General features: G+C 45.0%; 1 protein-coding gene across 1 annotated transcript in view; it reads right to left on the minus strand.

The window, feature by feature from the left end:
- The window catches only part of WDR49 (WD repeat domain 49), a 723,235-nt gene that overhangs the window by 434,026 nt on the left and 262,781 nt on the right, over positions 1-26,428 (minus strand). Inside the window, exon 9 of the mRNA XM_069618491.1 lies at positions 20,340-20,504. Within this exon, the coding sequence (XP_069474592.1) occupies positions 20,340-20,504 (165 nt within the window). The remainder of the gene's footprint in view (positions 1-20,339; positions 20,505-26,428) is intronic.

A 26,428-nucleotide genomic window follows, 5' to 3' on the forward strand; every position in this document is an offset into this window, starting at 1 on the left:
CACATGACAGATCATTTGTTGGCTTCAACTGGGTAACAAGGGAATACATTGTTTCCTCATCCACATTTTGGAAACCGTATATAGCCATATATAGCCTTAAGTCTTGAGGCTTTCTCCCCAAATGGTTACTTTGGCAAATGACAGCATCCATTAGAACCTTACCCCACAGGTGCAAAGAGGCAAGAAGGCAAACACCTGACAGGTGCAAAGCCAAACAATGCTATCAAACAAGCGAGCCGGTGCTCTACTGGAAACCGCTTGAATTATAGTAGCGAGTGGATGAAAAGCAGGTATGGTCAATTACAACTGTGCATCGTTCCCACGCATAGCGCTTTCCAACAAATTGCAAAAGTGAATTTCAACAAAGGATGCTTCAAACGGGGTCAGGTGTTTCTCGAACACACGGACAGCTTATTACAACAACCCAATGCTCATAAAAATGTTGTAGCCATTCTTATTCAGTGTAAAAAACGATTTCATTAATTAATACTTAAACACCACTCACAAAGCAGGAAAAGGCAGGCAAACAATGTGGATTTAGGTTTCTAATATTGTGTGAATAGCAGGAATACATGTTATTAAAATTGTTTAATTTAAAACGTGTGTTAATCCCTGTCCAAATTAAATACATGTCGTTACATTTTGGCATGGAATATAGAACACATATTTAATTGGGAGAATATAGAAATCGGAGAAAACATTTATTTACAATTCCTTATAATTTTTAAGCAGCATTGGCTGTGCAAAAAAAATAAAACATATGGTACAATAACCTTAGCTTAGGAGGACGACAGCAGTGTGCAACAGGCACAGCAAGGGGCGGGGCTAGAAGCTACTTTGTTGGCTGTCTTCATTGGTCAAAACACATTGTGTGGGACAACTGGGGAACAAGCTTTTCTTAAAGATGTTTATCAATCACTGATATGTTTCTCCCAATTAGGGTTTGCCATGACGGAAATGTAAAACTCTGCCCTGCCCGGAAGTAACTTTGCCTCGAGACGCAGCACAGTTCTTATCTCCTTCCACTACACTGCATGCCCTTCCTGCAAGAGTCCCAGTGAGATAGCTTGGCTGCTCAATGAGCCTGTGGTAGAGAACTGTTTGGACACAAAAGGTCGCAGGCTCCAATCCCAGAAGGGTACTTCAGAGGGTTAATGTGCCTGTTTAGACAGATAGATGCAGATCTACCTATGTCCTGCAAGTCACAGTTGGGACACCACATCAACAGCTAGCTGGACTATTGCGTCTTGTGCTCTACATAACCCACACATCTCAGGTTTAAAGCCCAGCAAGCCATCCTCAGCCTTTGTTCCTTCTTTGGTAGTCGCAAAGAGCACAAGAGGTTCACAAAGAAGCACAGAGAATGCGCCTTTTTTATTTGCGCTCGCTTGAGAAATGCACAGGTCACGTTATTCTCAAAGGTCACCTGCGTATATCTATGGGGTTCGAGAGCAGCACAGAAGATTTCACAGAGACCTGGACATCGAGATGTTGGACGAACATCTAGCGAAGCTGAGTAAGAACTTCTGCCAAGGACTGGATCAGAACCCGAACCCTCTGATCAGAAGACTCACTGCCACCACGGCAAACCCTTTTGACTGCTACCCGCGGCCCATCACGGCTAAGACCCTGTGAAACCAGCCCTACTGTGACAAGACCACACAGACCAAGAAGAATACTAACACACGACTATACACTCAACCCGAGAAGATGGAGTAATGAGGCTCAAGCCTCTGTATCCAAAATCACTGCTAATGGATACAAATCTATCAGTAGAAGAAGACGAGAGAGCACAGAAGATGTGCTGTCCAGCCCCTTTCCATACATTAGTGTCTTAAGCGCACTCCCAGGTAGGTGCCGGGAGAGCCTGTCACAGTGAAATGTAGAAAAAAACAAACACGACAATTGTGTCCCTGTTTGAGAAACATAAATCCAAGTTTGGTTTCGAGCCAATGCCGGCACACTTTAAAAAGAATCCATCACAGGATCAGAAATGAGCCTGTCACGACTTGCTATCTCGCGTCATCTGTGCTGACGAGGTGCTGAGGCACATGATCATATTCTACACACTTCCAAGCCAAAGCTAAACCCGCTCGCGCATTCAAATGTGCAGAAACGCCCCCTTGTTTGCACAAATTCCCAAAGGGCGTGAGAAAGCGCGTCTGAGCGTTCCCACCTAAGAGGACACATTCGGATGGCCTTCGTGGATTGGACTGCCCATTTTTCGGGCACAAGTGATGAGATGCAGCCCATCAGTTGAGCCAACAAAAACCTCTGAGAATCTGGCCCAAGGAGTGTACTTGATTTAGTCACCTGCAAACTTCCTTGTAAATCTTAAAAATACAAGGAGCGTTGTGGGTATGTTCCTGCTCTCGTTTCCCTTCCTCGAAACAAATGAAGAGGTGTGTGATCCCCCCTCCTTGACAGCCCCCAAAAAGCAGGCCATTACACAAAGGCTAAAGTAAAATGCCACGTCCTGATCTCATGCTAAGAAAACCAAGGCGGGTTGACAGTGGTCTGCAGGCAAGACCATCATCAGTCACATCACCCATACTCAGGTTAATAGGTTAACAGAAGTGGCACAATGCCTGGAAGCAAGACAGGTAGTGGCAGGGCATCTTAATGCAGTGCATTTCAGTTCTGCCTCTACCTTTTGTCACTAACATTGACGTGGTCCATTTCCAAGCATCAGATAAGCACCACCAACTTTGTGAAAGTGACATTTTTCGGCACATCTTGCAAGGTAGATCATCAGAATCAATGCATTGAGCAGGTTGGAATCATACTGCTGCCGGGTCAGCATTTCATCCTTTTGAGGTTGATGAAAATTGTATCACTGGGTCGGGTGATAACAGCTCCATTTCTTTCCAGTGCCACAAAATGCTGAAGTTTGGGTTAGGAGGCATAATATATAAACAGAAGTTAATGCTATCATAATTGTGAAGTGGAACAGGCATTAAACCTTCCCAGAAAAATATAACTAAATAAATCTGATGGAGGAAAGCATTAAAAGCTCAGTGCATTTTGTTTTCCAATAGAACTCATAACTATCCACAATGCTATTTTCTCAAATATGGAACAGAGACAAGCAAAAGAAAGGCGACATACAAACACAAACGTTATTTGTATGTTTCCCATTATCTCCATTAGTGACCAACATAATATGCCAAAGCAGAAGACGGCACAGAATGTAGGCAGCCAGCCGAGAGTAGTGAAGGGGTGTGTTGCGTCTTGTCTTTCCCTGCACCCTGCCCTGTTTGCATGGAAAGCTGTACGTGACGGACATGGAATGCTGTGTGTGAGAATGTTACGTTCTGAATGGTTCTGTGAATGCAGTTGAGAAGATGGGTTCACTGAGAGGGGATGCTGGTGGATGTTCTGTCATAGTAACCTACCTGATGTGACCTGAATGTATTCCTGTACCTGGAGTTGTGATTTAGTAAAGATTGTTCCTGTTCCTACACTGGTGTCAGTGTCATGCTTGGCCGGGAACCCAACTTAACAATGGTGACAAGGATGCTGGCTGTGTCGGTGGACAGCACCAGGAGAGGGGCATTCACGGAGCCCCAAAACAAGAGAAGGTCCTCTCTGGAGGTAGGAGCAGTGGGGCCATTGAGGGCCAGCCATTGATGTGAGGAGGCAGTGCCAGGACCTGAGGACCTAGCGGGTCTGCAAAGGGCAGACAGCGACATTAGGAGTGCTCTGGGCTGCGGTGGGGTCAGTGTGGCACCAGGTGCTGGGGGCCCATTGACTCTGCAAGGGACAGACACTAACTTTGCTGCGTGAGGTATTCAAGGGGCAGCGAAGGTGCCAGCGTCCAGGTGGCAGCATACAAATTAAAGTAGTGTGGGCAAGAGAAGAGCTAACAGGGACTTTGCTGGAGGAAACTGGTGAACATATTGCTGCATGGGGCAGATCTACTTACATAAGTGAGGCACACCTGTGATATTGATGGCTCTTGTGGGATCCCAGTGAAACAGACAAATCTTGCTAGAATGAAGAAGAAGGAAGTCAGTCCCTTTGTGAGAAAAAGAGCCGGAGACGGAGGTGGAGTTGTCTCCCTTAGGTACTGTGATGCAACATTTGTACACTGTTTTGGACAGCACCAGGAGGCAGTGATGGAGAAGAGAGGAGCACGTCTTTCAACGTTTTGTCTTTTGTGTGGTGCTATAGTGCAAAGTCTTGAAAATAGCAATATGTTGGTACTCCAGGAATTAGATCCTGAGTTCTTGAATTTTTTCTGGGATATCTCAATTGAGCAGAGAGAGGCTTAGGTGTTTACTTCACATTAGAGTTTTGGAATAGTGTGATGTGAGCCCTGTTGAATATTCTACATCTGTCGGTGTGCTTATGTTTTGGAAGTCATGGCCTCTGTTTAGAGAGATTTATTGGGCATTTAGTTATGTTTTGCTGAGGTTTAGTGTGCACTAATTGTAGCCATGTTTTAACCCCTTCATTTACAGGTTGGACTTTGTGTTTTAAAGTTAGTTAGGACATGGACTTCCTAAATTAGTAGGGTAATGTGCAAGCTATGATTTATGTTCTGTTAACCCTTTTAGTTTACAGGCTGGATTTGAACTGAAGAACATTGAATTATAATTAGAATTTCAAGTGCATAGTTTCAATGTTTTAAGTAAAACAGTAAGGGAGGTTTATCTTAATGTGTTTAGTGAACTGTGATAACAGTCTAGAATATTTGTCCTGCATTGTCTGGTGCGTGTGTCATGATGAGATGTGGTCGTGCTTGGCTTTCTGAATTGAAGTTGCTGAAGTTGTGGAATGTGGTCTTTCAGCACCAGCGTCTTGTGGGGTGTCAACACTCTGAGTATTTGGATTGCTTGTTCTGTAGGGCGTCGAGTAGCCGGGGTGCTTGGTGTACCCTGCCATGTTGGAAATGGTGCACATGTTATGGTGGGCAGCCAGAGATATGCAGTGAAATGGTTAAAGTTGTATTTGGGGGCTGAGTTTTGTTTATGGTATTATGAGTGTGTGGTGTACTGGTTGTATGGAGATCCTCTCCCCGTGTGTGTTTTGGGAGATCTGCTCTCCATGCCCTCTGGTGTACCCTGGTATGTTGTACTGAAGAGTTGTTTGGGAGATCGGTCTTCGTGTCCTCTGGGGCACTCTTCAAATGTTTGTGTGGCATGATTGTGGGGGATCAGTTCTCTGTCCCTTCTTGGGCACACCTTGCATGCTAGTACGGTCTGTTTTTTGCCTCAGTCGTGTGGTTTGGGGATGGAAGCTGAATTGCTTGAAAGTTGGATCTAGTAGCCTTTTGTTCAGTGGTTGGTGTCTATCCCTTAGTGGTAGAGGAAAGGGAGTGGCATATTATGGTGCAGATTGTCCCACTAGGTGAGGACGGCTACAAGATTTGTGTGGGCGCATTGTTGAAAAGATTTATTTTGGAAGTTGAGCGGTGTACATGTTTTGTTGAATGTGTATGTATGTCTCTTGGTTCTTGGGTGTGTCTTGTGTTGTTTAAGAGGAAGATATGTTCCCTACACCCTGCCCTGTATGCATGGAATGCTACAAGTGACTGACATGGAATGCTGTGTGTGAGAATGTTATGTTCTGAATGGTTCTGTGAATGCAGTTGAGAAGATGGGTTGACTGAGAGAGGATGCCGGTGGATGTTCTGCCCTAATAACTTACCTGCTGTGGCCTAATGTATCCCTGTACCCAGAGCTGAGACTTAGTAAATATGTTTCCTGTTCCTACACTGTTTCAGTGTCATGCTTGGCCAGGAGCCCACCTTAACAGGGTGCCTTTGTAATGAGGACACTAAGAAGCTAGCAGTGCTCCTTTAAGGCCAGCAGCAGAGGTGTTGCTAGGGGGGATGAAGGGGCTATAGCCCTGTTTCTTTTGGTTGTAGCCTTGGATAGAAGCTCTAGGGCTACAACGAAAACGCTAGCTAGCCCAGAGTCCTGACATCAGCGTAGCCCCAGGTCTTTTCCAGACCTACCAACACCCCTGGCCAGCAGTCAGCCTCTCTCTCTAATGACCAGACTATCTGGCTTAGAAGACAGCATCTGAAGCCTGCAGCTCTCCAGATTTTTTTGACTACAACTCTCATGACCCATCAACTTTGACTATGCTGGCTGGGGATGGTGGGATGAGGAGTCCAAACATCTAGAGAGCCAAGGGTTGCAGACCTCTGAACGGCGTGCCACTGCATGACATTCCTAAATGATATGACACACTCTAAGCAACTCCAGGGAAGGAGTGAAGACACTGCCATATGCTTTTACCCATGATTTTTTTCATCCCCATGTTTCATTTTTAAATTTTCAGTTTTTAAATTCAGAGCAGCAGCAAAATATGGGGGGGCTCCCGCAGCCCCCCATTAACCTCTAAACCCACCCCTCACACCTAAGTAAACCAGCATACCCTTTCCCAAACTTCGTATCTGCACCTTTTTTGAATTATATATTGTAGGTGAATTTCTTGGTGATGAATTTTCTGCACTGAAAAATGTGTGTAGTGAGTATTCTGCCATGAAATCACTGGCTACCGATGAAAAGGGGAAAGCTTTCTTAAAGTCAATTGATATTGTCTCAATTTTTTGTTTCAAAATTGCAAACATGAAGGCTCTCTGATTTGCTATTGCTTCTTCTTGGAGACCTCAAAATCATACAATCAAGGAATATATCAAATCTGGCTCCAGAAAGAGAAAATGTATGTTCAGCAGGAGTATAAAATAGCTTGGCTTACCTTCACTGTCCCATCGGTGCTCCCGGTTAGAAGCCGCGTCTCAGTTGCATCCAGTGCCATCGTGCTGATCTCAGCTTTTCCATGGCAAGCATTGAATTGTTTCACCTTTTGGCCAGTGTCAATCATGAAAAAATGTACAGTAGATCCTGTATCCGAGCTGATTACCTGGAACACAAAAATAGCCAGTTGTGATCTAATCCCAAACTTCTAAACAAATCCGCGGACAGATATTTGTATTTATTTATTTATTTACATTAAGATAGCACGCACAAACCCTCAGGCATCAAGATACAAGGTACCAGTTACATGAAGCCCACAGGCAGTTGTGCTTACATCCTTGGTGTATCACATCGCTTACACAGATAGGAGAATGGTGAACACATAATGCAGGGAGGTTACAACAATTTGTTTTAAGCAAATAGCCAGGTTTTGAGGGCTCTTCTATAGGCCCAGTAGGAGTCTTCTGACCTCAGTGCGAGAGGGAGCAAGTTCCACTGCTTAGAGGCAGTGACAGGGAAGCTAGAGCCTCCAGCTTTAGCATGCTTCAATTTGGGTTGTACAGGTCTATGGGTGTAGGGGGTTCTAGAGCATGAAAAACCATTTTCAGCATTCTATCATTGCAATAAATGGGTATGTTGTGAAATAGCTGCACAGTAGCAAATTTTCACCTGCCCGATTGTAAGAACGGTAGGGAACTGATCCAAAGAAGCATTTTGCAATGGTGTAATCCCATTGAAAAAAGCTCTGTGAATCAGGATCTAAGAGTGAAAGCAAAAAATGTTGTTCCGCCAAAGGCTCTGGGTAATCACGATTTACATTGCATATGGCGGAATACAAAGTTAACTCTGCCTGATGCCCCGTCTCCACCTTAAAAGCTGGAGAAGGGGCATGAGGGCGGGGAAGGAAACAAAGGTGTAAAAGCATTATGCCCTGCTTTCCATACTTCATTTCCCGCTCCACCCTAAGTGACCCCCATGGATTCCTATGGAATCTGTCTCCATTTAGCACCGGCAAAAAGTAAGCCTATTCCATAGGAATCCATTCCTAGATGCCACCGGCAAAGCGTCATTTGCAGGAAGCATTTACTTTTTTACAAGACAGGGCGTAAATGTAAAGAATAAAGGCAATTTTGCTGGTTTTACACTTTACGTTTGCACTTGACCTTGCAAAAGTTGCAAATTTCATGCACAGGACCCAACGGTTCAGAGCCATTACATCCTCAGAAAAAACATTCTTACAAACAACAACATATGTTTTCTTCTACTATACCCTAGGGCTGGTATAATTATATAAACAAACTCCGGTCCTACAAATTGCAGAGAAAGTGCTGGAGAGTGGAAGAAAAAAATATTGTTTCCACAAAGATTTTCTTTCTTTTTGTTATAATAACTGAACCGGCCCCAAGCATGTAAATGCAAACATTAACGGTGAAAGAATAGGTTTTTGCCCAAGTGCTAACAACCTGCAAAATTGCACTTGTCATGATGCAAATATTTTCTAATATGGCACCAATGATTTTTGCACTAGGACAAACTTTGCCTAGTGCTAATACTTTGCAAATGTGCACTGCACCGGTGCAAGGTTTCTGTAGTATGGCCCCTGGAAGGGTAAGTAACTTGGAGAACATTGCACAAGTTGGTAAAATGGGTAACCTGGGATTAAAACCTTGCTTTTCTGCTAGGAAATATAATCATCAGACACCATTGCATCCCAGCAGTTGCCTTTAGACCCTTTTGCTCTTCTGAAAGTAGTACTACCTCCAGTGGCTAGGCAGGTGGTTGCAGTCATACATGCGGCAGGCTCACGCCAAGGTATGCAGTCTTTCCATCGGAAAATGTTCCCTCTAAACTTTTTCCAGCGAAACTTATCCAGCGAAAGAATGTGCATCGAATGCATATGTGTGTGGGGTAAAGGGTTAATTTTGTTTGGGGTGGGTTTTTAAGGGTTAAAAACAGGGGGTTCGGGTACCCCCAAAAAAGATTTGATGGAAAGACATGTAACCGCACGCCAATCCTTAGATGACTGTTCCGACTTCCCCTTGCGTCGAGGATTCACTTTAAAGTGGCATGCCACACGCAAAAATGTTTATGAATTGCATTTCTACGCGAGCATCTCCAAAATGCTCCAGGCAACTCCAGATTTGCTCCAGTTTTAGCCTTTTTGAATGAGCTATCGGGTAGCAGTAGGAAGTCAGAGAGGCATCTCTGACTTGCTGCACTGCAAATCTTTGTGAGTCCTGGGTGTCTGTGGGGTGATAAGGAGGTTGACTGTATGCATCTAGAAGTCTCAACAGTGGTCATTCTTCAACTATGAAGCAATGTTTAATTTTTGGAACACGATCCCTGTTTCCTTTTCTCTATTCCTAATTTTAAAAAAACAATTAAAAGGCATGGCCAGAGTCACAAAGATTTGCAATGGAGCAATTCATGAGATCACTGTAATGATTTAGGATTTGTAGCTGCAAAAATGAACGTATTCACAAAGCCTACAACTGGAATAAATCTAAAGCTACCTGGAGCATTGCTGAGGTGCCCCTGGGCAAACCTTTGTGAATCACATTTTTACATGGGCATCTCAAAGATGCTCCAGGTATCTCCAGATTTACTCCACTTTTACGCCTTGAGAATCAGGTATAAGGTAGCATGGATAAATCTGAAGTGATCCAGGTATCCCAGATTTGCTCCACTTTTAAGTTGAGAATCAGGTATAAGGTAGCAGGAATATATCTAAAATGCTCCAAGTATCTCCAAAGTTGCTCCACTTTTAATCCTTGAGAATCAGTATAAAGTAGCAGGGATAAATCAGATGCTCACGCACATCTCCTGATTTGCAAATCTTTGAGAATCAGCCCCTTGTGGAACATGAGTCATGACTTGGAGTTTTGACTTTTTTTTTTTTTAGTTAACTTATATTGGGCCTCATTACAAGTAAGGCGGTAAGGCAACAATGGTGCAGGTATCGTTACTACCGTACCACCATACTAGGAGTTCTGCTCGCGGGTGCCCTTGCAGCCACCAGGTCTGACCTGGTGGCCGTACTGGCACCCGCGAGCAGACCATGATGGTAGCACCGGTACCGTTATTAACTGTACCGGTGCTACCACCTCCCCATTCCCATTGAGCCCTATGGGGCTTGGATCTTCCCATTGCGCTACATGGTCATCAGCAACCTGCGCTGTACCCCTCATTTCTTTGCACCTGCACAAGGTCTCTTCCTATGCTCTGGCTATCTGAATTGCTTAATCCAATTGCAATTCCTTTTTCAGTAGGAACTTGTCCTGCACTTTTCTGCACTTGGTATGCACCACCAGCATGTCACATATCATATTCTCCGTATTCTCTCCAAACCCGCAAAGCGCAGCCATCTCCCTCAATCTGGTGATGTAGTCATCCACCGGCACCGTGCTCTCCTGCTTCTACTGTAAAACCTTAATGGATGCAGCACAGCATTCTCCCTATTGGAAAATCTTTTAGCGATCCTGCAGATGGCCTCTTTAAAAGTGGGGCTCAATGGGAATGGGGATGTACCGGGCCCGGCACCCGCAAAAGGGCAATTACCAGGTCCGGCTGGTCCGAAATAGCCCAGTAATTGCCCATTCGCGGGTGCCGGACCAGGATGCGAGTTTGGAGATAGCCTTGCCGATAAAACCAGCAATGCTACCTCCTACCTCGTAATGAGGCCCATTGTGTCAAGTGTTGTAAGTTATTCTTGTCATGATTTCTAGATTTGGTCATCTCAGTGACTGTTGTTAGAAAGCTTGTTTTTACCTGGTTTAATATTTTCGCCAGTTGTGCTTTCTTTACACTCTCTGGTGAACCAGCTGGTATTATGTTCCCCCTGCATTCAAAATTTAGCAAAACAAATATAACATAATGTTTCTTTACAGTTAGTACCAAGAAGTCTCCAGCTAACACTGCTTCATTTCCATTAAGAGCAATCGGTGCTGCAATGTTATTACAAAAAAGAGATGTATAAAACCTGGCCCAAATTTCATTCACAGGGCCATTGCTGATGCTTGGGCATGTACAAAGGATGGGCGCATGGCTAGTCCCTGATCCTTCCAGATACTATAGTGAAGCCTGGGCATTCATGTCAACAGGCCCAATTCCATTTGGAAGACACTAATCCAGTCCTGTTTTTTTCTTTGCAGTCTGAAACGTCTAGTCCTGTATTTATAATGGGAAAATCCAGAACAATAAATTGCAGAATGCAAAGTGAATGCCAAGACTGGACTAGCATCACCTGAATGGAACAGGGCATGTTGCGTTGTGTGCGAAGGGCTGTCACTGGCAATGGTTTCAATTTGAATAATATTGCTGGCCTTTTCATGTGCCAACCGGGATGTATCTGGGGGCATGAGCCGGCTATATTTCTCAGCCCAGTAACATATCAGGTTTGTAAGGGACTGCTATGTTCTGTTAGCTGATATTTGTATAGCGTCTACTGCCATTGCTATGGCTTCGAAGTGCTGTAGTGGACGAAGGCCCTTTGGAAGACCATAGTTTGTGTAAACATGAAAATAAAAAGGCATTACACTGTATGCAAATAGTAAATTAGAATTTGGTTTGCAAAGGTAGCGGGCGCCCCTCTCTCGATATAACAAGGCCTGATAACCTGTTCAGTGGTTATTAACCACTTGAGAGTTCGCAGCCACTGCTTTTTCTCACTGTGCCTTTCACAGATGGGAAATATCCATCTGCATATGAGTCTTTGTCCTGCCCAGGGGCAGTCCAGCACCGAAATGCAATGGCAATTCCAACCTGAACGAGAGTACCACCAGCAACCCCATACACGTGTTTCAGCCTTGTTGGGGATCATCAGATCAATAGACCGTGCACAAGGGGCCCCAGTCACGAAACAATTTGGCCGGAAGTGAGATGCGTTAGTTAGAAGTGAGGGCGTCACCCAGGCGTGGTCACGTCAGACAAGGCGGCTAGGCGCCGTAAGATCACTACGGTGGGTATGGGCACAGTAAGAATATCGATTAACATAACATGCCCAATTCAGAAAGGAACGCAAGGGGGTCTAATTCACAAAGATTTGCACTGGGGCAAATGTCTCTGTAAGCATCTTGCAAATGCGAGGGAATTAGCGATTCCCATTTAGCCTGTTCCAACAGGTGAGATGGGTTGCGCAATGCATGAGAGGTTTCTTTTTGACCTTTCGACCATTTTATCCAAAAGAGAAAAGCCAGTCATCCAATCCGTTTTCTTCGGAATACATGGATTCCATCAAACAAGCAAACAATATACATCAACGTCATCAAATGCAAAAAAAATCCTGACACAGCCTGGAAGTTCACCTCCTGTTCGGAGCCCTACCGTGAATATGCCACTTAGCATTCCTTGTTGCTCCCTGTGTGTCTGTGCCTTAGTGTTGGAGGGCAGCGCTATTGCCTGCATCGCTTTATCAGCCCAAGACAGACAGCTATCAAGGATGCAGGTAAGCACCTACATGGTTCAAGCTCATTAGGGATCCTCACTACAGTATAGTCTGACATCCTTGTGGTTGGAGCACTGGGGTATTTTTAATGAAGCAGATACAAAGCACCTTCTGTTATACTGCATTTGCCTCCGGAGAGCTTCAGCCGGAGCATCACTGACAGGAGTTTGCTCCTTTACATGTGTGTATGTCCCAGGACAACAAAGTCATTCTGGTAGGCCCGGCACATGTTCCCATTAAGGAACATAGTCAAGCCACTGCAACTTCTGGGGGAAATGTGGAACGTAGCCCACCCATCATATGTTTTGCTTTTTCAACATTGTTGTGAGGACGTGCTCTCGCGTGAGCACAGCAACTGCAGTAGCCTGGCAAGAGGGACAGTGCACATGCACGGACTCTGTGCGTGCAAGAGGCGGGACAGAGCGTCCTGTGAAGCAACAGGATGCACTCCAGTGTTTCTTCAGGCTCAAGGCATAATCCATTGTCCAACCTCCAATGCAGTGCGTTTAATTCAGGACCATGTGTTACTTGTGTAGCAGTAAAGCAACTGCCTGTTGTATTTATTTATGCTGCAGCATTAAACGAGTTATCAGAGATACCGTGTTGAGTGTTATATGAAGCCATAACATAGTTGGTGAAAAGGATCAAAGCAGCCGCCCACCTTCTCCACAATACAAGGTGCAAAGCCTCCCTCTGCCTTTCAGCAGTGCCGGGTAGGCCCTGCGATTCCATGGCCACAATTGGAACCTTTGTTTACTACGTACCTAGAGGCTCTGGGTGGCATCCAATACGCTGCTAGAAGGAAAAAGGCCACACTACACAAAGTCATGAGAGTAGAAGGCCAAAGGATATTCGCCGGTTTGAATCCAGAATCGGTCGACGGGGACAGCGACAGCACTTTTAAAGAGGTCATCTGCAGGATCGCTAAAAGATTTTCCAATAGGGAGAATGCTGTGCTGCATTGAATAAGGTTTTACAGTAGGAAGCAGGAGAGCACGGAGCCGGTGGATGACTACATCACCAGATTGAGGGAGATGGCTGCGCTGTGCGGGTTTGGAGAGAATACAGAGAATATGATATGTGACATGCTGGTGGTGCATACCAACTGCAGAAAAGTGCAGGACAAGTTCCTACTGAAAAAGGAATTGCAATTGGATTAAGCAATTCAGATAGCCAGAGCAGAGGAAGAGACCTTGTCCAGGCGCAAAGAAATGTCGGAACCGCGCAGGCCACTGACAACCATGCGGTACAATGGAAAGGTCCAAGAAACAAACCCAGGTATGAGAGCAAAGATGAAAGGGGAGGGAAGAGAGAACCTCTGAAATGCTGCAGATGTACCAGCTAGTGTCGCTTGACAAATGACAAAGAATGTCCTGCTAGGATGAAAGAATGCTCAAACTGCAGGAGGTATGGACGGTTTGGGTGTGTTTGAATGAATTTTTTTTATCGCGGCAAGCTGACCGCAATTTAATTGCCATATTGCAATAGCATGAAAATGGCAGGAAAAAACTTACCTTCATAGAGGGTGATATGGTCATGAGTGGAAATGATAAATCTGCGGGAGGTATGCCTACAGTCATCATGGTGAACAGTTCAAGAGTGAGAAGGGAACAACCACACTGTGTATTGAAGGCAAAGAAACAAAGGTGATGGGTGATGGCTGACTCTTGGTCAGATTTAACAATCCTCCCCATTCAAACATACAAGGACATGGTGGGACAGAGAAAAGTGGAAGTAAGAAAGACAAAACACATATCCACTGTCTTTGGAGGAGCCTCAGTGAAGCTATTGGGATACATCAATTCAGTCATTCAGTTTAAAGGCAGACAGACTACGAAGACAGCATATTTTTCCAAAGAGGGTCCGGCAGCGTTGGGGTGGGATGCTCAGGCCAAACTGAACATTAGGCTAGATCCCAGCACAGAGGATCAAGTACTCTCAATCAGATCAGGAGGAGTGTCGGTGTCAAGCGATGAATTCCCCACGTTATTTTCCAAGGTACCAGGGAAAATCAAGAAACACAAAATCCGTCTGAGACAAAATGCACCCGGTCAAGCACCATTTGAGAGTCGTGCCCGCAACCACAAGAAGTTCCCTGCAGGCTCAACTCATGAAAATGGTTAATAAAGGCACCATCATAATAGTGGAGTCGTACTGATAAAAATACAACAATCGAACGATATCAGGGTGTGCATTGACCTGCATAGCCTAAATATCTAAGTAATAACGGACAGCTACCCACTACCCTGCATAAATGAACTAATACTTATGATGAAGGAAGTCAAGTTCTTTTCAAAATTAGAAATGAGTGACCCGTACCATCAGATAAGTTTACATAAAGAGTCAAGGCCACTAACAGCTTTCATCACTCCGTTTGGCACCTACCAATTCACCCGCATGCCATTCGGGTTGTCTTCAGCCGCTTCAGCATTTGAAAGGATGATGAACTCACTGCTGCACAATTTAGGCAATGTGTCTTATTTTCAAGACAACATCCTTATCTATGTGGAAGATGCAAAGACTCATGTTGTGGTCCTGAGGAAGGTACGTTTGGGACTTGAGGAGGCAGTGGTACGTTTGAAATATGAAAAGTGCAAGACCAATCCCAGAAGGGTACTTCAGAGGGTTAATGTGCCTGTTTAGACAGATAGATGCAGATCTACCTATGTCCTGCAAGTCACAGTTGGGACACCACATCAACAGCTAGCTGGACTATTGCGTCTTGTGCTCTACATAACCCACACATCTCAGGTTTAAAGCCCAGCAAGCCATCCTCAGCCTTTGTTCCTTCTTTGGTAGTCGCAAAGAGCACAAGAGGTTCACAAAGAAGCACAGAGAATGCGCCTTTTTTATTTGCGCTCGCTTGAGAAATGCACAGGTCACGTTATTCTCAAAGGTCACCTGCGTATATCTATGGGGTTCGAGAGCAGCACAGAAGATTTCACAGAGACCTGGACATCGAGATGTTGGACGAACATCTAGCGAAGCTGAGTAAGAACTTCTGCCAAGGACTGGATCAGAACCCGAACCCTCTGATCAGAAGACTCACTGCCACCACGGCAAACCCTTTTGACTGCTACCCGCGGCCCATCACGGCTAAGACCCTGTGAAACCAGCCCTACTGTGACAAGACCACACAGACCAAGAAGAATACTAACACACGACTATACACTCAACCCGAGAAGATGGAGTAATGAGGCTCAAGCCTCTGTATCCAAAATCACTGCTAATGGATACAAATCTATCAGTAGAAGAAGACGAGAGAGCACAGAAGATGTGCTGTCCAGCCCCTTTCCATACATTAGTGTCTTAAGCGCACTCCCAGGTAGGTGCCGGGAGAGCCTGTCACAGTGAAATGTAGAAAAAAACAAACACGACAATTGTGTCCCTGTTTGAGAAACATAAATCCAAGTTTGGTTTCGAGCCAATGCCGGCACACTTTAAAAAGAATCCATCACAGGATCAGAAATGAGCCTGTCACGACTTGCTATCTCGCGTCATCTGTGCTGACGAGGTGCTGAGGCACATGATCATATTCTACACACTTCCAAGCCAAAGCTAAACCCGCTCGCGCATTCAAATGTGCAGAAACGCCCCCTTGTTTGCACAAATTCCCAAAGGGCGTGAGAAAGCGCGTCTGAGCGTTCCCACCTAAGAGGACACATTCGGATGGCCTTCGTGGATTGGACTGCCCATTTTTCGGGCACAAGTGATGAGATGCAGCCCATCAGTTGAGCCAACAAAAACCTCTGAGAATCTGGCCCAAGGAGTGTACTTGATTTAGTCACCTGCAAACTTCCTTGTAAATCTTAAAAATACAAGGAGCGTTGTGGGTATGTTCCTGCTCTCGTTTCCCTTCCTCGAAACAAATGAAGAGGTGTGTGATCCCCCCTCCTTGACAGCCCCCAAAAAGCAGGCCATTACACAAAGGCTAAAGTAAAATGCCACGTCCTGATCTCATGCTAAGAAAACCAAGGCGGGTTGACAGTGGTCTGCAGGCAAGACCATCATCAGTCACATCACCCATACTCAGGTTAATAGGTTAACAGAAGTGGCACAATGCCTGGAAGCAAGACAGGTAGTGGCAGGGCATCTTAATGCAGTGCATTTCAGTTCTGCCTCTACCTTTTGTCACTAACATTGACGTGGTCCATTTCCAAGCATCAGATAAGCACCACCAACTTTGTGAAAGTGACATTTTTCGGCACATCTTGCAAGGTAGATCATCAGAATCAATGCATTGAGCAGGTTGGAATCATACTGCTGCCGGGTCAGCATTTCATCCTTTTGAGGTTGATGAAAATTGTATCACTGGGTCGGGTGATAACAGCTCCATTTCTTTCCAGTGCCACAAAATGCTGAAGTTTGGGTTAGGAGGCATAATATATAAACAGAAGTTAATGCTATCATAATTGTGAAGTGGAACAGGCATTAAACCTTCCCAGAAAAATATAACTAAATAAATCTGATGGAGGAAAGCATTAAAAGCTCAGTGCATTTTGTTTTCCAATAGAACTCATAACTATCCACAATGCTATTTTCTCAAATATGGAACAGAGACAAGCAAAAGAAAGGCGACATACAAACACAAACGTTATTTGTATGTTTCCCATTATCTCCATTAGTGACCAACATAATATGCCAAAGCAGAAGACGGCACAGAATGTAGGCAGCCAGCCGAGAGTAGTGAAGGGGTGTGTTGCGTCTTGTCTTTCCCTGCACCCTGCCCTGTTTGCATGGAAAGCTGTACGTGACGGACATGGAATGCTGTGTGTGAGAATGTTACGTTCTGAATGGTTCTGTGAATGCAGTTGAGAAGATGGGTTCACTGAGAGGGGATGCTGGTGGATGTTCTGTCATAGTAACCTACCTGATGTGACCTGAATGTATTCCTGTACCTGGAGTTGTGATTTAGTAAAGATTGTTCCTGTTCCTACACTGGTGTCAGTGTCATGCTTGGCCGGGAACCCAACTTAACAATGGTGACAAGGATGCTGGCTGTGTCGGTGGACAGCACCAGGAGAGGGGCATTCACGGAGCCCCAAAACAAGAGAAGGTCCTCTCTGGAGGTAGGAGCAGTGGGGCCATTGAGGGCCAGCCATTGATGTGAGGAGGCAGTGCCAGGACCTGAGGACCTAGCGGGTCTGCAAAGGGCAGACAGCGACATTAGGAGTGCTCTGGGCTGCGGTGGGGTCAGTGTGGCACCAGGTGCTGGGGGCCCATTGACTCTGCAAGGGACAGACACTAACTTTGCTGCGTGAGGTATTCAAGGGGCAGCGAAGGTGCCAGCGTCCAGGTGGCAGCATACAAATTAAAGTAGTGTGGGCAAGAGAAGAGCTAACAGGGACTTTGCTGGAGGAAACTGGTGAACATATTGCTGCATGGGGCAGATCTACTTACATAAGTGAGGCACACCTGTGATATTGATGGCTCTTGTGGGATCCCAGTGAAACAGACAAATCTTGCTAGAATGAAGAAGAAGGAAGTCAGTCCCTTTGTGAGAAAAAGAGCCGGAGACGGAGGTGGAGTTGTCTCCCTTAGGTACTGTGATGCAACATTTGTACACTGTTTTGGACAGCACCAGGAGGCAGTGATGGAGAAGAGAGGAGCACGTCTTTCAACGTTTTGTCTTTTGTGTGGTGCTATAGTGCAAAGTCTTGAAAATAGCAATATGTTGGTACTCCAGGAATTAGATCCTGAGTTCTTGAATTTTTTCTGGGATATCTCAATTGAGCAGAGAGAGGCTTAGGTGTTTACTTCACATTAGAGTTTTGGAATAGTGTGATGTGAGCCCTGTTGAATATTCTACATCTGTCGGTGTGCTTATGTTTTGGAAGTCATGGCCTCTGTTTAGAGAGATTTATTGGGCATTTAGTTATGTTTTGCTGAGGTTTAGTGTGCACTAATTGTAGCCATGTTTTAACCCCTTCATTTACAGGTTGGACTTTGTGTTTTAAAGTTAGTTAGGACATGGACTTCCTAAATTAGTAGGGTAATGTGCAAGCTATGATTTATGTTCTGTTAACCCTTTTAGTTTACAGGCTGGATTTGAACTGAAGAACATTGAATTATAATTAGAATTTCAAGTGCATAGTTTCAATGTTTTAAGTAAAACAGTAAGGGAGGTTTATCTTAATGTGTTTAGTGAACTGTGATAACAGTCTAGAATATTTGTCCTGCATTGTCTGGTGCGTGTGTCATGATGAGATGTGGTCGTGCTTGGCTTTCTGAATTGAAGTTGCTGAAGTTGTGGAATGTGGTCTTTCAGCACCAGCGTCTTGTGGGGTGTCAACACTCTGAGTATTTGGATTGCTTGTTCTGTAGGGCGTCGAGTAGCCGGGGTGCTTGGTGTACCCTGCCATGTTGGAAATGGTGCACATGTTATGGTGGGCAGCCAGAGATATGCAGTGAAATGGTTAAAGTTGTATTTGGGGGCTGAGTTTTGTTTATGGTATTATGAGTGTGTGGTGTACTGGTTGTATGGAGATCCTCTCCCCGTGTGTGTTTTGGGAGATCTGCTCTCCATGCCCTCTGGTGTACCCTGGTATGTTGTACTGAAGAGTTGTTTGGGAGATCGGTCTTCGTGTCCTCTGGGGCACTCTTCAAATGTTTGTGTGGCATGATTGTGGGGGATCAGTTCTCTGTCCCTTCTTGGGCACACCTTGCATGCTAGTACGGTCTGTTTTTTGCCTCAGTCGTGTGGTTTGGGGATGGAAGCTGAATTGCTTGAAAGTTGGATCTAGTAGCCTTTTGTTCAGTGGTTGGTGTCTATCCCTTAGTGGTAGAGGAAAGGGAGTGGCATATTATGGTGCAGATTGTCCCACTAGGTGAGGACGGCTACAAGATTTGTGTGGGCGCATTGTTGAAAAGATTTATTTTGGAAGTTGAGCGGTGTACATGTTTTGTTGAATGTGTATGTATGTCTCTTGGTTCTTGGGTGTGTCTTGTGTTGTTTAAGAGGAAGATATGTTCCCTACACCCTGCCCTGTATGCATGGAATGCTACAAGTGACTGACATGGAATGCTGTGTGTGAGAATGTTATGTTCTGAATGGTTCTGTGAATGCAGTTGAGAAGATGGGTTGACTGAGAGAGGATGCCGGTGGATGTTCTGCCCTAATAACTTACCTGCTGTGGCCTAATGTATCCCTGTACCCAGAGCTGAGACTTAGTAAATATGTTTCCTGTTCCTACACTGTTTCAGTGTCATGCTTGGCCAGGAGCCCACCTTAACAGGGTGCCTTTGTAATGAGGACACTAAGAAGCTAGCAGTGCTCCTTTAAGGCCAGCAGCAGAGGTGTTGCTAGGGGGGATGAAGGGGCTATAGCCCTGTTTCTTTTGGTTGTAGCCTTGGATAGAAGCTCTAGGGCTACAACGAAAACGCTAGCTAGCCCAGAGTCCTGACATCAGCGTAGCCCCAGGTCTTTTCCAGACCTACCAACACCCCTGGCCAGCAGTCAGCCTCTCTCTCTAATGACCAGACTATCTGGCTTAGAAGACAGCATCTGAAGCCTGCAGCTCTCCAGATTTTTTTGACTACAACTCTCATGACCCATCAACTTTGACTATGCTGGCTGGGGATGGTGGGATGAGGAGTCCAAACATCTAGAGAGCCAAGGGTTGCAGACCTCTGAACGGCGTGCCACTGCATGACATTCCTAAATGATATGACACACTCTAAGCAACTCCAGGGAAGGAGTGAAGACACTGCCATATGCTTTTACCCATGATTTTTTTCATCCCCATGTTTCATTTTTAAATTTTCAGTTTTTAAATTCAGAGCAGCAGCAAAATATGGGGGGGCTCCCGCAGCCCCCCATTAACCTCTAAACCCACCCCTCACACCTAAGTAAACCAGCATACCCTTTCCCAAACTTCGTATCTGCACCTTTTTTGAATTATATATTGTAGGTGAATTTCTTGGTGATGAATTTTCTGCACTGAAAAATGTGTGTAGTGAGTATTCTGCCATGAAATCACTGGCTACCGATGAAAAGGGGAAAGCTTTCTTAAAGTCAATTGATATTGTCTCAATTTTTTGTTTCAAAATTGCAAACATGAAGGCTCTCTGATTTGCTATTGCTTCTTCTTGGAGACCTCAAAATCATACAATCAAGGAATATATCAAATCTGGCTCCAGAAAGAGAAAATGTATGTTCAGCAGGAGTATAAAATAGCTTGGCTTACCTTCACTGTCCCATCGGTGCTCCCGGTTAGAAGCCGCGTCTCAGTTGCATCCAGTGCCATCGTGCTGATCTCAGCTTTTCCATGGCAAGCATTGAATTGTTTCACCTTTTGGCCAGTGTCAATCATGAAAAAATGTACAGTAGATCCTGTATCCGAGCTGATTACCTGGAACACAAAAATAGCCAGTTGTGATCTAATCCCAAACTTCTAAACAAATCCGCGGACAGATATTTGTATTTATTTATTTATTTACATTAAGATAGCACGCACAAACCCTCAGGCATCAAGATACAAGGTACCAGTTACATGAAGCCCACAGGCAGTTGTGCTTACATCCTTGGTGTATCACATCGCTTACACAGATAGGAGAATGGTGAACACATAATGCAGGGAGGTTACAACAATTTGTTTTAAGCAAATAGCCAGGTTTTGAGGGCTCTTCTATAGGCCCAGTAGGAGTCTTCTGACCTCAGTGCGAGAGGGAGCAAGTTCCACTGCTTAGAGGCAGTGACAGGGAAGCTAGAGCCTCCAGCTTTAGCATGCTTCAATTTGGGTTGTACAGGTCTATGGGTGTAGGGGGTTCTAGAGCATGAAAAACCATTTTCAGCATTCTATCATTGCAATAAATGGGTATGTTGTGAAATAGCTGCACAGTAGCAAATTTTCACCTGCCCGATTGTAAGAACGGTAGGGAACTGATCCAAAGAAGCATTTTGCAATGGTGTAATCCCATTGAAAAAAGCTCTGTGAATCAGGATCTAAGAGTGAAAGCAAAAAATGTTGTTCCGCCAAAGGCTCTGGGTAATCACGATTTACATTGCATATGGCGGAATACAAAGTTAACTCTGCCTGATGCCCCGTCTCCACCTTAAAAGCTGGAGAAGGGGCATGAGGGCGGGGAAGGAAACAAAGGTGTAAAAGCATTATGCCCTGCTTTCCATACTTCATTTCCCGCTCCACCCTAAGTGACCCCCATGGATTCCTATGGAATCTGTCTCCATTTAGCACCGGCAAAAAGTAAGCCTATTCCATAGGAATCCATTCCTAGATGCCACCGGCAAAGCGTCATTTGCAGGAAGCATTTACTTTTTTACAAGACAGGGCGTAAATGTAAAGAATAAAGGCAATTTTGCTGGTTTTACACTTTACGTTTGCACTTGACCTTGCAAAAGTTGCAAATTTCATGCACAGGACCCAACGGTTCAGAGCCATTACATCCTCAGAAAAAACATTCTTACAAACAACAACATATGTTTTCTTCTACTATACCCTAGGGCTGGTATAATTATATAAACAAACTCCGGTCCTACAAATTGCAGAGAAAGTGCTGGAGAGTGGAAGAAAAAAATATTGTTTCCACAAAGATTTTCTTTCTTTTTGTTATAATAACTGAACCGGCCCCAAGCATGTAAATGCAAACATTAACGGTGAAAGAATAGGTTTTTGCCCAAGTGCTAACAACCTGCAAAATTGCACTTGTCATGATGCAAATATTTTCTAATATGGCACCAATGATTTTTGCACTAGGACAAACTTTGCCTAGTGCTAATACTTTGCAAATGTGCACTGCACCGGTGCAAGGTTTCTGTAGTATGGCCCCTGGAAGGGTAAGTAACTTGGAGAACATTGCACAAGTTGGTAAAATGGGTAACCTGGGATTAAAACCTTGCTTTTCTGCTAGGAAATATAATCATCAGACACCATTGCATCCCAGCAGTTGCCTTTAGACCCTTTTGCTCTTCTGAAAGTAGTACTACCTCCAGTGGCTAGGCAGGTGGTTGCAGTCATACATGCGGCAGGCTCACGCCAAGGTATGCAGTCTTTCCATCGGAAAATGTTCCCTCTAAACTTTTTCCAGCGAAACTTATCCAGCGAAAGAATGTGCATCGAATGCATATGTGTGTGGGGTAAAGGGTTAATTTTGTTTGGGGTGGGTTTTTAAGGGTTAAAAACAGGGGGTTCGGGTACCCCCAAAAAAGATTTGATGGAAAGACATGTAACCGCACGCCAATCCTTAGATGACTGTTCCGACTTCCCCTTGCGTCGAGGATTCACTTTAAAGTGGCATGCCACACGCAAAAATGTTTATGAATTGCATTTCTACGCGAGCATCTCCAAAATGCTCCAGGCAACTCCAGATTTGCTCCAGTTTTAGCCTTTTTGAATGAGCTATCGGGTAGCAGTAGGAAGTCAGAGAGGCATCTCTGACTTGCTGCACTGCAAATCTTTGTGAGTCCTGGGTGTCTGTGGGGTGATAAGGAGGTTGACTGTATGCATCTAGAAGTCTCAACAGTGGTCATTCTTCAACTATGAAGCAATGTTTAATTTTTGGAACACGATCCCTGTTTCCTTTTCTCTATTCCTAATTTTAAAAAAACAATTAAAAGGCATGGCCAGAGTCACAAAGATTTGCAATGGAGCAATTCATGAGATCACTGTAATGATTTAGGATTTGTAGCTGCAAAAATGAACGTATTCACAAAGCCTACAACTGGAATAAATCTAAAGCTACCTGGAGCATTGCTGAGGTGCCCCTGGGCAAACCTTTGTGAATCACATTTTTACATGGGCATCTCAAAGATGCTCCAGGTATCTCCAGATTTACTCCACTTTTACGCCTTGAGAATCAGGTATAAGGTAGCATGGATAAATCTGAAGTGATCCAGGTATCCCAGATTTGCTCCACTTTTAAGTTGAGAATCAGGTATAAGGTAGCAGGAATATATCTAAAATGCTCCAAGTATCTCCAAAGTTGCTCCACTTTTAATCCTTGAGAATCAGTATAAAGTAGCAGGGATAAATCAGATGCTCACGCACATCTCCTGATTTGCAAATCTTTGAGAATCAGCCCCTTGTGGAACATGAGTCATGACTTGGAGTTTTGACTTTTTTTTTTTTTAGTTAACTTATATTGGGCCTCATTACAAGTAAGGCGGTAAGGCAACAATGGTGCAGGTATCGTTACTACCGTACCACCATACTAGGAGTTCTGCTCGCGGGTGCCCTTGCAGCCACCAGGTCTGACCTGGTGGCCGTACTGGCACCCGCGAGCAGACCATGATGGTAGCACCGGTACCGTTATTAACTGTACCGGTGCTACCACCTCCCCATTCCCATTGAGCCCTATGGGGCTTGGATCTTCCCATTGCGCTACATGGTCATCAGCAACCTGCGCTGTACCCCTCATTTCTTTGCACCTGCACAAGGTCTCTTCCTATGCTCTGGCTATCTGAATTGCTTAATCCAATTGCAATTCCTTTTTCAGTAGGAACTTGTCCTGCACTTTTCTGCACTTGGTATGCACCACCAGCATGTCACATATCATATTCTCCGTATTCTCTCCAAACCCGCAAAGCGCAGCCATCTCCCTCAATCTGGTGATGTAGTCATCCACCGGCACCGTGCTCTCCTGCTTCTACTGTAAAACCTTAATGGATGCAGCACAGCATTCTCCCTATTGGAAAATCTTTTAGCGATCCTGCAGATGGCCTCTTTAAAAGTGGGGCTCAATGGGAATGGGGATGTACCGGGCCCGGCACCCGCAAAAGGGCAATTACCAGGTCCGGCTGGTCCGAAATAGCCCAGTAATTGCCCATTCGCGGGTGCCGGACCAGGATGCGAGTTTGGAGATAGCCTTGCCGATAAAACCAGCAATGCTACCTCCTACCTCGTAATGAGGCCCATTGTGTCAAGTGTTGTAAGTTATTCTTGTCATGATTTCTAGATTTGGTCATCTCAGTGACTGTTGTTAGAAAGCTTGTTTTTACCTGGTTTAATATTTTCGCCAGTTGTGCTTTCTTTACACTCTCTGGTGAACCAGCTGGTATTATGTTCCCCCTGCATTCAAAATTTAGCAAAACAAATATAACATAATGTTTCTTTACAGTTAGTACCAAGAAGTCTCCAGCTAACACTGCTTCATTTCCATTAAGAGCAATCGGTGCTGCAATGTTATTACAAAAAAGAGATGTATAAAACCTGGCCCAAATTTCATTCACAGGGCCATTGCTGATGCTTGGGCATGTACAAAGGATGGGCGCATGGCTAGTCCCTGATCCTTCCAGATACTATAGTGAAGCCTGGGCATTCATGTCAACAGGCCCAATTCCATTTGGAAGACACTAATCCAGTCCTGTTTTTTTCTTTGCAGTCTGAAACGTCTAGTCCTGTATTTATAATGGGAAAATCCAGAACAATAAATTGCAGAATGCAAAGTGAATGCCAAGACTGGACTAGCATCACCTGAATGGAACAGGGCATGTTGCGTTGTGTGCGAAGGGCTGTCACTGGCAATGGTTTCAATTTGAATAATATTGCTGGCCTTTTCATGTGCCAACCGGGATGTATCTGGGGGCATGAGCCGGCTATATTTCTCAGCCCAGTAACATATCAGGTTTGTAAGGGACTGCTATGTTCTGTTAGCTGATATTTGTATAGCGTCTACTGCCATTGCTATGGCTTCGAAGTGCTGTAGTGGACGAAGGCCCTTTGGAAGACCATAGTTTGTGTAAACATGAAAATAAAAAGGCATTACACTGTATGCAAATAGTAAATTAGAATTTGGTTTGCAAAGGTAGCGGGCGCCCCTCTCTCGATATAACAAGGCCTGATAACCTGTTCAGTGGTTATTAACCACTTGAGAGTTCGCAGCCACTGCTTTTTCTCACTGTGCCTTTCACAGATGGGAAATATCCATCTGCATATGAGTCTTTGTCCTGCCCAGGGGCAGTCCAGCACCGAAATGCAATGGCAATTCCAACCTGAACGAGAGTACCACCAGCAACCCCATACACGTGTTTCAGCCTTGTTGGGGATCATCAGTGAGGTGAAGCTGAGCCTCTCTAAGCACACTGTGCTTAGAGAGGCTCAGATTCACCTCACTGATGATCCCCAACAAGGCTGAAACACGTGTATGGGGTTGCTGTAGGTACTTTTGTACAGAGAGGAATTGCCATAGCATTTCGGTGCTGGACTGCCCATGTGGGTGGGACAAAGACTGATATGCAAATGGATATTTCCCATCTGTGAAAGGTACAGTGAGCAAAAAGCAGATGGCTGCGAACTCTCAATGTGGTTAACAACCACTGAACAGGTTATCATGCCTTGTTCTTCCGAGAGAGGGGCGCCTGCTACCTTTGTTGAATTTTTTGAAGGAACTTGGGGTTGGTCACCCTAGGTTACCTGGGGGCAACCAGACGTGGACTCCCTGCTCACTGTGCTTAGAGAGGCTCAGCTTCACCTCACTGATGAGGCCCAACAAGGCTGAAACACGTGTATGGGGTTGCTGTAGGTACTCTTGTTCAGAGAGGAATTGCCATAGCATTTCGGTGCTGGACTGCCCATGTGGGTGGGACAAAGACTGATATGCAAATGGTCATTTCCCATCTGTGAAAGGTACAGTGAGCAAAAAGCAGATGGCTGTGAACTCTCAATGTGGTTAACAACCACTGAACAGGTTATCATGCCTTGTTCTTCCGAGAGAGGGGCGCCTGCTACCTTTGTTGTAAATTAGAATTCGGTCACTATTCAATTACTGGCAGAGATGGCTAGTTTAAAACATAAAAGTCACGCAGCGCATTGTGTTCAGGCGCAGAGATGACTGCTATGTCAGTGATGATGTGACAGCCGCACCGAAATTATCATGACACTCAGCGGTAATCAAGGGTTGCAGTGCAAGAGGGGTAATGGTATTACGACTCTGGCATTTCCCAAAAAGGCGCTGGAAATAAACAATTTGAAATAAACACGACACGCCTGTCTACTCTCAATATATTCATAGGATACAAAATATTCCCGTGTTTGCAGTTAGGCAAAATGTGATTCGCGAACCCTGATTTCCGACGAGGCTGTCAGCAGGAGGCGAGGAGGGCTCATCACCCGGAGACATCCGGTGTGCAGTAAAAGTGGATTGCACATTAAGATGTAGGTAGTGCAGCCTGGTGCCGCAGGCCGCGGTGCATCATTGAAACACAGGGAAGGCATGCAGTACCCACACGGCATACCAAGTGGGCATCGACGAAACAAGCTCCCTTTCCTCAGAACACACGTCGGCCTCCTCCCGGGCACGGCATGTGGTGGGTGCAGGGCAC

This window comes from Ambystoma mexicanum, chromosome 10 (genome assembly GCF_040938575.1).
Source record: "Ambystoma mexicanum isolate Mex_15411 chromosome 10, UKY_AmexF1_1, whole genome shotgun sequence".
Lineage (NCBI taxonomy): Eukaryota > Metazoa > Chordata > Amphibia > Caudata > Ambystomatidae > Ambystoma > Ambystoma mexicanum.